The following is a 9,631-nucleotide window of genomic DNA, read 5'->3' as shown; positions in this document are numbered from 1 at the left end:
TTCTATCATAACAAATATATATTTTTAAACATTCTTTTTTATATGTTATGTTTCGGCTTGGGTCTAATTGTCCACGGTCAACTGACGTTGGGTGTAATTGGCCACGGTCCCTGACGCTATGGCAAGCTTCGGGGCCACTTCCTGTAGTCGTGGAGTTCTACCATTACTAATACATTTAATAAAAGCGTGTTTAAAAAAAGAGTTTCTTTAAATATTGCTTATTAAATGGAGGCCACGGACTGCGCCCACGGAGCTTTTGGCGGTAAACAAGGTACTGTGTTTACCGGGTAATACTTCACGCTACCTTTACCCTACCGGGTAATTCTTCCGAGTTACCTTTACCCTACCCTTTACCTTACCCCTTGGCATGTCGACACCTTTACCCTTTACCTTTACCCTTTTACCCGGTAAAAAGGGTAAATTACCTTACCTTGCCGAGGCCTACTCACGAACCCTACCTCGTCGTCTATCCCCGCCCACTAGCGCATACAAGCCACGCCCCACACCCACACCATCCCCACCCACTATCACACAGAGCCACACCCACCCTACCACTATTCCCGCCCACTGTCCCACACAGCCGCACCCACCTGCCCACTACCCCCACTAACTATCGCACTGAGCCACACCGACCTGACGACTATCCCCGCCCACTATCACACGTAGCCACACTCACTTGCTGACTATCCCCCGACCCCCACTATCCCAAAGCCACACACCACCTGCCCACTATCCCCAAACACTATCACGCATACACCACCCACCCACTATTCTCGCCCACTATAATACGGAGCTAAAATCCACCCGCCCACTATTCCTGCTCACTTTCGCACACAGCCACACACACCCACCCACTATCCCCCCCACCACTATCCCAAAGCCACACCCTACCTGCCCACTATCCCAGCCCACTATCGCACACAGCTACACCCACCCACCCACTATCCCCACCCACAATCCCAAAGCCACACCCACCCACCTGCTGATTCCCACCAAACTATTATACCTCCTGCTCCACACCCCCCTACAGACCTCAAGCCCCACACACATTCACGATTCTGAGCGCCACACGCGTTCGGTATGGTAAAGACATGCCGTTTAATTCACCTCTGCGCACAAAGGTAGGGTATTTACAGATTCAGAAACCAATATTCACGGCTCCGACATGGAGAAACATCTCCGGACCGCATCTTTCATGGACAAAGACGCGCATAGATTTACAATTGAACATCGCCTCTTCACATCCTCCTCCGGACCAGCAGTTAAGAGACTATTACATATATATAATGCATATCAAATTTATGCAGTACCATCGTGTAAGTGTATCGTGAATGTTTTTACATGTAGCAGAATAACCATGTTGGTGTATGTCATGTATGTTAGATGCGTTGGGAAGCAGTTATATTATGTACAATATATAACAGACTCACATACAGAATCGCAGACTCTAAACAGAGAGACCCGTAGATTCGCATAGAGCCTCACATACTTGCATGGAGAATTATCGACTCATGCAGAGACCCATAGACTCGCATAGAGAATCGCAGACTCACACAGAGGCCCGTAGACTTGCATAAATAATCGCAGACTCACACAGAGGCCCGTAGACTCGCATAGAGAATTGCAGACAACCACACAGAGGCCCATAAAAACTTGCAGAACCCCACAGACTCACAGAGAATTATCGACTCACACAGAGACCCATATACTCACAGAGATAGACCCATAGATTCACATAGCGACCTATGACTTTTCTCCTGTTTCTCTCTCTATAAAGATCGAGCCTTTTACCCAACCAAGGACGGGTGTATTGCAGTAAATCTGAAACTTGCAAGCAAAAAGCAGACAGTGACGTGATATTCATTGCATTAATGCGTGTGCAATTTGTAAGGACGCAGTGACACAGACCTATTTCATTTTAAGGTTATAATCCCTTGTTCATCACGACGTCCTTTTTACTTTGATGTCTCAATAGCGTTATGGAGATCACGTGACGTGAGGGTTCTGCCTTTGTAGTGAGGGTTGTAAGTTGACGCCGAGGAGGGGGGACGAGGCGCCTCGGCCCCCCATGTGGAGTGACGTCAGTCGCTTATTATTAATGTGAGGAGGGGGGTGTCAATTTGGAGGACGTCACCTTACAATGATTATTAAAGAGGGGGGCTGGTCGATGTGGAGTGACGTCACGAGCATTGACAGACATTCCTGGGTGATTATAGTCGGTATATGACCGATAGTCTGGCCTCAAAAGGTATTTTTTCTTTTTTTAATTTATTTTTTGGGACCCATTTTGCCAGTTAGTCTTGCTTTGGGGTCTTCAATAGGTGGTGGTGCTGCTGATTGGTGGTTGTGGTTGGTGGTGGTGGTTATGGTGGGTTGCGGTCATGGTAAGTGGTGGTGGGTCGTGGTGGTGATTGTGGTGGTAATGGTGGGTTTCGGTGGTGGGTGGTGGTGGTTATGGTGGGTTGCGGTGGTGGTCATGGTAGGTGGTGGTGGGTCGGTGGTGATGGTGGATAGTGGGTGGTGGTGATTGTGGTGGTAATGGTGATGGTGGGCTGCGGTGGTGGGTGGGTGGCTGGTGTTGGCGGATGGCTGGTAGGTGAGTTTTGTTGGTGGCAGCCAATCAGCAGCGTCCTCTTCAAGGGAGCCAGCCAGACACCCAATCAGACAGCCAGCCAGCCCAAATCACCAACCGCTATTCCTCCGCGCTCCGAGCGCGCGACGGCTTGCCCGCCATTCCATCTCGACGAAGGCGAGCCCGGGCACGTGCACGGCGCAGGCACCCAGTGCCCGGAAGCCCGCGCGTGCGTAGAAGCCCACCAGCTCGCGCTCGCACATGAGCAACGCCCGTCTGGGGTACACGGCAGGGGTAGGAGGAACCACAGCTGTAGCCACTGCAGTTGTGGCGGCGGTGGTCGAGATGTCCCTGACCCGCGTAGGAAACGCCGGAGTGCCCCTGGGCCAAGTGGGCGTCGTCACGGGCGAGGTGGGTGTGGCCAGGGGGGAGAGTGCGTTGGGTCGTCGCGGCTCGCCAACGCCACTTCCGCCACCGTGCTCGAGGCGCGCCAGGAAACGCCACAGCAGGGCGGAGCCCTTGCCTTGCTGGCGGCAGGCGCGGTGCACCGCCAGCACATGGATGTGGGCGCACAAGCCGCCCGGCACGTGTGTGTCCAGGGACTCCTGTTGTTGTTGTTGGGTGGTGGGGTGCATGGTGGGGAGGAGGATGAGGGAGGGGGGAGAGAGGAGGGACGAGAGGAGAGAGAAGGAGAAAGTGGGGGGCCAGCGACAAAGGTCAGAAAAGTACGAGTCGAGGGCACGTGTGGGCGTGTGTGGGCGAGCGGGTGTGGCTCCCGTGTCTCCTAGTCACTCCCCGTGTCTCCCTCTCCATGGAATCCCCATGTCCCCGTGTGTCCATCCCTCTCATCCCTGTGTCTCTAACCCACTCACGCACCCACACACCCACTTGCTCATACGTAAACGATCATCACGTAAACTCCGGTCATCCTTGCAGCGTTGGCTAGCCATAGAACAAAGACGGTCACTGCATCCCCATACTTTCAGATTGCGCTGCTTCTGTGGCCGTCTGGAACACTCTCTTCCCTCGGATATTAGGATGCCACTCGGGGCTACACGCTTTTAAATTAGCACCTAGATTGGCAAACTAATTTCTATAGAACTGCTGCTTATTTTTGTGTTTAATTTGATGTCCTTCCCCCGCAACCTGCAATTAGTGCGGTTTTCTACATACGGTGCCGAAAATGTTCAACATATGCACATACAAACTACTATCCACTGCACACTACACAACTATACACTACACTATACACTACACACTACACTGTTATACATTACACAATATACAACTGTATACTACACTTTACACTCTACACTACTACACTACTATACACTACTCATGGCTTGGCTTCGCGAACAAAGATCTAGGAAGGACATCCACGTCTTCTGCAGGCACGCTGGTGGCTGACGAGGCCTATGTGGGATAGGCAGGTCCTGCCACAACGGCTGCAAGTATAGGTCTGATCTGGGATGGGTGCTGAGGGGTCACGGTTCTTCCTCCTTCTCCTTTTGTTCTCCATACAGGCCCTGTGGGTATCTTCGAAGAAGGAAGTGGCCTGGTGGACTGTGTGCCGCAAGGAGTTGCGATCAGCTGCGTGTGTTGCCCACTGACGGTGATCGATGCAGCAAGCAGTGAGGGACTTCTTCAAACTACTATCCCTCCTCTCGCTCTCCTACACTACACTACTATACACTATAATACATTATACACTACACATGTACACTACACATGTACACTACACCATACACTAAACTACTATACACTACAATGCTCTCCGGTTGGCTACGTACGATGCCAAAGAAGTTCACCACACACGCACAAACCCAGCCATCCACTGGCCCCTGCGTGTCTGCCCGTGCGTCCCACTGGCCCGTTCGGTGCGTCTCTCTCCATCTCACCTGAGACAGTCGCCGCTTGTCCCAGCGCGACGCGATGATGAAGGCGGATAGACGTCCCTGCTCGAACCAGCCGAGCGAGAGCTCGGGACATGCTCGCAGGAAGGAGCGCAGCTGCGGTTCACGCAGGGGGCACTCGCCAGACACCGATACGAAGGCTTCGATCCACGGGGGGACAGGGGAGGTGGAGGAGGAGGGTAGAAAGACGCGGTCAGCATGGTCACTCGGGCTCCTGCATCACCCACCCACCCACTCATCCACTTACTCACCTACTTACCCACTCACTCACCCACTCAGTCACTCGGTCACTCACCCACTCACTCATTCACCAAGTAACTGCCTCAATCACTCATTCACTCACTACTCACCCACCCACCCAGCCAGTCATCCACTTATCCATCCACTAATTCACCCACCTACTTAGTAAACTAAACTTTGTATTTTACCAGAGAAAGCCCACTGAGCTCTGTAGCTCTTTTTCAGAAGCCACACATTATATATCAACAAAGTGGATTATTATCACGTGGAAATTCATAGAAGCCAAATACTCTAAGCGCATGTTAATTCAAAAATGTGGAGGGGAAAACCCCGGAGGATTCGGAGAAAATTCCACGCGACCACGGGAGAAAGACATGCAAATTCCAAATATACGGGCATCAGGGTCGGGATCCCATGATCTCCTGAATACCAGGCGAGGTAGTTAACATCTTCTAACCACTGTGGCGCCCAATCCACCCACCTACTCACTCAATCACCCACTCACTCATCCATTAATTCATTAATTCACCAACTCACCAACTCGTCGCCCTCCTACAGGCAGACCAATGCACAGAGACAACCGTCACTGACGAAGACAAAGATTCCCCTCAAAGCATTAAGATACTCTTGGGGCAAGTGCTGTTAGCGAGCACCTATGAAGGCCGGTACAGCACACAAGGGGGTGAGAGTGGCCAGCACCACGCCCGGCCGCCTTTGTTTCCCTATTGACGATGTTTACACACAAACTCACACACAGACACACGCACAGACACGCGCACAGACACACGCACAGACACGCACACAGACACGCACACAGACACACACACACAGACACACACGGCCACGCGCTCACCTTCTCTCTCGATTTCGAAGACGCTGGTGGCGTCTGCCTCGCACAGCTCCCGGAACTCGCTGGCGGGCAGCGTGTGCCTACGGGGCCTCAGAGCGCCACACCTCACGATGTCCTCCTCCTCCTCATCCTCCTCCTCTTCACCCGCCACTTCGTCCTCATCATCGTGATCATCATCGTCGTCGGACCGTCGACCTTCAGTCGAGCCGTCGTCCTCCTCGCGGCCGCCGTCTTGATATTCGCGGCGCCTGAAGATCTCCTTGATCTTCTGGAGGTCTAAGGTCTCCACCTCCTCTTCCTCCACCTCCTCCTCCGCCACCACCTCTTCTTGATGTTCGTGGGACATCAACTTCTCCGCCTGATGTTCTAACGTCTCGTGATCTTGAACCTCCTTCTCCTGTTGTCTCAACGTCTCCCCCTCTTCCTCCACCTCCTCCTCACGTCTCACACCTTCTCCCTCCTCCTGATGTCCAAAGGACCCTTCATCCTCTCCCTTCTCTTCGCGAAGGAGCGAGGAGGCGAGGGGCTGTGATGAGGTGGTGGAGTTCGAGCAATGCTGGTGCTGCGAGGAAGTTTTGCTCGTCAGTGAGTGAATGGGGACAGAGAGAGAGGGCATGGCTGTCCCTTGGCGTGTCTCTGCGTGTCTCCGCGTGTCTCCTCCTGTCTCCGCGTGTCTCTCCCCTGTGTCTTCCCGTGTCTCGGCTTGTGTCTCTTGTCTCCGCGTGTGTTTCCACTTTTCTCTCTCTCTGCCTCTTTGTGTGTCTCTGCACCCTGTCTCCACACCTTAAATAACCACCATCCCCTCCCCTTCATCCTCCTCACCCCCACCTCTAATCCCCCCACCCCATCCTGATGCTAATCACCTCCGCACGAGCGCACGAGATTAGGGCTCGAGGGAGGAGGGGGGATGCACGTGTTTGGCCCCTCCTCCTATCCCCCACCCACCCCTCCTTCCAACTCCCACCCACCCAACGAGGCTTATCCACTCCACTCACCCAGAGCACTGAGCTAAGGCTCGTAGAGACTCGTCAGAGAGAGAGAGACACGTAGAGGCTCATAGACGTGCGTAGAGACTTACACATGTGTCGTGTCAACGATTCAGAGTTTCTAGGAAGCACCTTCTTTATTAACAACTTTCACGGTCTCGTCCACACACTCTCCACCGTTACTTAGTCTAGCCTATACATAGCGCGAGCCGTCTAACTGACTGAGATAGACAACTACTGTCCTTCGTAGCGCAATATCTAGCAGAGACGATCAGCGACGAGACAACAGCAACGACAAGACGAGTCCACTTCCAGAACTGGCAGCAGCGAGCCGCCGCTCTCAGCTCCTTTCATTCTCCCAGTGCGGCCTGGCTGCCCCGACCTGACCGTGCCTCCCTTCTCGAACCCGCTAGCAGGTTCCAGGGTCCTCCAGATGGGGTCCTTTACTCTGCCATCACAACAACATGCTCACGCTCACCAGTGTGTGTACTGTCTGTCCACCACAGCTGCCGCTGCTGTCCAGCGCTATTACACTACACGTGCATATATACTTATAGACACTCACAGACATATGTTGAGACTCATGGACATGCTTAGAGACTCATATATATGCATAGAGACTCGTTGACATACATAGAGGATCATAGACACGTAAAGACTCATATACATCTCTAGTGAGTTCAAATGAGTTGCAGATATAGACTTGGAGGCAACACATTTATTTAACTCCAACACATGGGGTAACTTCCCCTTAACGGAATAACAACCTTTGGTGGTGACCACCAAGCTAACTACACTAGCTACCAGAGGTGTGGACTCGAGTCATGTGACTTGGACTCGAGTCAGACTCGAGTCATGAATTTGATGACTTGCGACTCGACTTGGACTTGCATAACAATGACTTTGTCCCACCTCTGCTAGCTACAACATAACTGCTACTATGAACCGGGACCAACAGCTCGGGTCCAGGTCCACGTGTTGGAGACTCGTTGAGCAGAGAATGGAGACGAAGGTTTCTTCCAGGATGAACAAGAACAACCCTGGTCCATCTCGGGACCCGGCTTATATTCTCTGCAGCATGGCTGGCTCCGCGCTTGGCCACGGCCACCTTCCAGAATCCTCGGGAAGAATCTGTCGGTAAAGGGTAACTGTAGTGTTAGACGTCACGAGGCCACGATAGACATGAGAGGGGGGCATCTAGGGTTAAGGTCACAGAGGGGGGGCCCATCAGGAAGTAGGTTCCAGAGAGGGGGCATGGCCGGAGCGGACCCAGGCCACGCTGAGAATATGAGAGGGGCCTCTGTGAGGGACTTCGTGGCTGTTGCTGGAAGTGGGATCCCCATCGTGCTTTCAAGATGGTCATCATTACCATCTCGTTGCCATCGTTGCTGTCATCTCGTCGCCATCGTCACTGCCGTCTTCACTCAATATTGCGCTGGTAGATAGTTGTTGGCTGTCGCAGTTCGGTGCCGTCAGTGTTAGACGGCTCATGTTGTGTATAGGCTAGCAACAGTAATAGTGTGTACCCACGTAGGGTGTGTATTATCCCGATGGTGCTCGTTAAATAAAATAATTGCCTCCAAGTCTTACTGTCTCCGAGTTGAGTCACTACATTTGGTTTCAGAAGTGCTGAGAAAAAGAAAATTCGTCATTTCAAAAGCAGCGAAAAGGAAATGCGTCATCCCCTCAACAGCCCCAGGATCCGGGCCCCAGGTCATCTGTCCCAAAGCTGCGGCACCTGCAGAGCAGCGGGAGCAGGATGCCGGCCCCTCGCAGCCACCAGCCGACGAAGGGTGGCGCGACCTCACCGGGCACCTCGCACACCTGCTCTCCTCTGCTGCACAGCTGGTCGTCCAACTTGAGTCGGCTGCACCCCTCCAGAGGAGCCACAATGCAGGGGCTGCAGGTGGACGGCTCATCTTCCACCGCCGCGCCAGCGCGGGAACCGGCAGGTTTCTTGCCCCGCCTAAGCGCCGCCATTTCGCCCGCAGCAAGTGGCTGCCATTTTGTCAACGGCGTAGAGCCTCATGGACATGCATAGAGACTCATTGACATACGTAGAGACTCATATGCATATGTAGTCGGCCCAACTAAGTCTAAGATGTACTTCTTAGAGGCAATACATTTATTACAGCAACACGAATACACAAATGGGTAGCTGCCCGTTTACCAGATAACAGCCTAGGGTGGTGGACCACCTGGCTAACTACACTAACACACTGGGAGCTAGCTACAATGGACCGGACCCCGGCTTGGATTCCGGACGTGTTGGAGACTCTTCTAGACGTAGAACGTCGATCTTCAGATGACGGTAGCAACAACAAACCCTGGTCCCTGCGAGGACCCGGCTTATATGCTCCCGAGTCAGGGCCGGCTCCGCCCTTGGCCCCTCGAGAGAGCTCTGGCTCTCTCTTGACTCTTCTTGAGACAACTTTGCCCGGACACGTGACTACCCCTTAGCCCCCACCTGGGGGCCCCCCTGTAGACTTTACCGGTCAAGTGCCTTCGGGGTCAACCAGAGTGCCATGGCCCAGGGTAACCCTGTCCCTAGGCTGACATTCTCCCACTCCCTGCGGTAGGAGACAGCACTGCACGCCATGCGTGGTGCCATTGCGCGATTCCAGCGCTCACCAAGCCCTCACTAGGGCTGGTACTACACTCACCAATAGGGTGTCTGCGATGACGGTGCATCGCACGCCATGCCCCTCTAGGGCCGGCACCATCCAGTGACATTCGTGATGTCACTACACATACATAGAGGCTGATAGACATGCATATAGACTCATGGACATGCATAGAGACTCATAGACATAGATACTTATGGACATGCATAGAGACTCAGACATACATACTCATAGAGAGACACTTAGAGACTCAGAGGCATACATATAGCCTCATAGACATAGATAAAGGCTCATAGACATACGTATAGACTCATAGACATGCATAGAGGCTCATAGAGAGGCAAGTCGAAACTCATATATATATGCATAGTAGCTGATAGACATGCATCAAGACTCATATACATACGTCGAGACTCATAGAGAGACACGTATAGACTCATAGACAT

At 52.9% G+C, this 9,631-nt stretch overlaps 1 protein-coding gene across 1 annotated transcript; it reads right to left on the bottom strand.

The window, feature by feature from the left end:
* Positions 1-1,079: 1,079 nt before the first annotated feature.
* AANAT (aralkylamine N-acetyltransferase) lies at positions 1,080-6,363 on the bottom strand. Its single transcript, XM_078620100.1, has 3 exons — positions 5,579-6,363; positions 4,471-4,625; positions 1,080-3,177 (listed from the first exon to the last, which is right to left on the bottom strand). Exons 1-3 carry the CDS (start codon positions 6,189-6,191, stop codon positions 2,683-2,685), a joined length of 1,263 nt encoding a protein of 420 aa, XP_078476226.1. The 5' UTR covers positions 6,192-6,363; the 3' UTR covers positions 1,080-2,682.
* Positions 6,364-9,631: the final 3,268 nt, after the last annotated feature.

Source organism: Lampetra planeri, chromosome 69, assembly GCF_965212315.1.
Source record: "Lampetra planeri chromosome 69, kcLamPlan1.2.h2, whole genome shotgun sequence".
In the NCBI taxonomy this organism is placed as follows: domain Eukaryota; kingdom Metazoa; phylum Chordata; class Hyperoartia; order Petromyzontiformes; family Petromyzontidae; genus Lampetra; species Lampetra planeri.
The sequence above is the reverse complement of the archived record's forward strand: the minus strand, read 5'-3'. Positions and strand labels throughout refer to the sequence as shown.

Bases quoted from the DNA above. Each gene is read 5' to 3' on its own strand.
- AANAT (XM_078620100.1), bottom strand. From the start codon at position 6,191: ATGCCCTCTCTCTCTGTCCCCATTCACTCACTGACGAGCAAAACTTCC. The intron at 4,626-5,578 runs GTGAGCGCGTGG...CGTGGATCGAAG, and splicing joins CTTCGAAATCGAGAGAGAAG to CCTTCGTATCGGTGTCTGGC. The intron at 3,178-4,470 runs GTGAGATGGAGA...CAACAACAACAG, and splicing joins ACAAGCGGCGACTGTCTCAG to GAGTCCCTGGACACACACGT.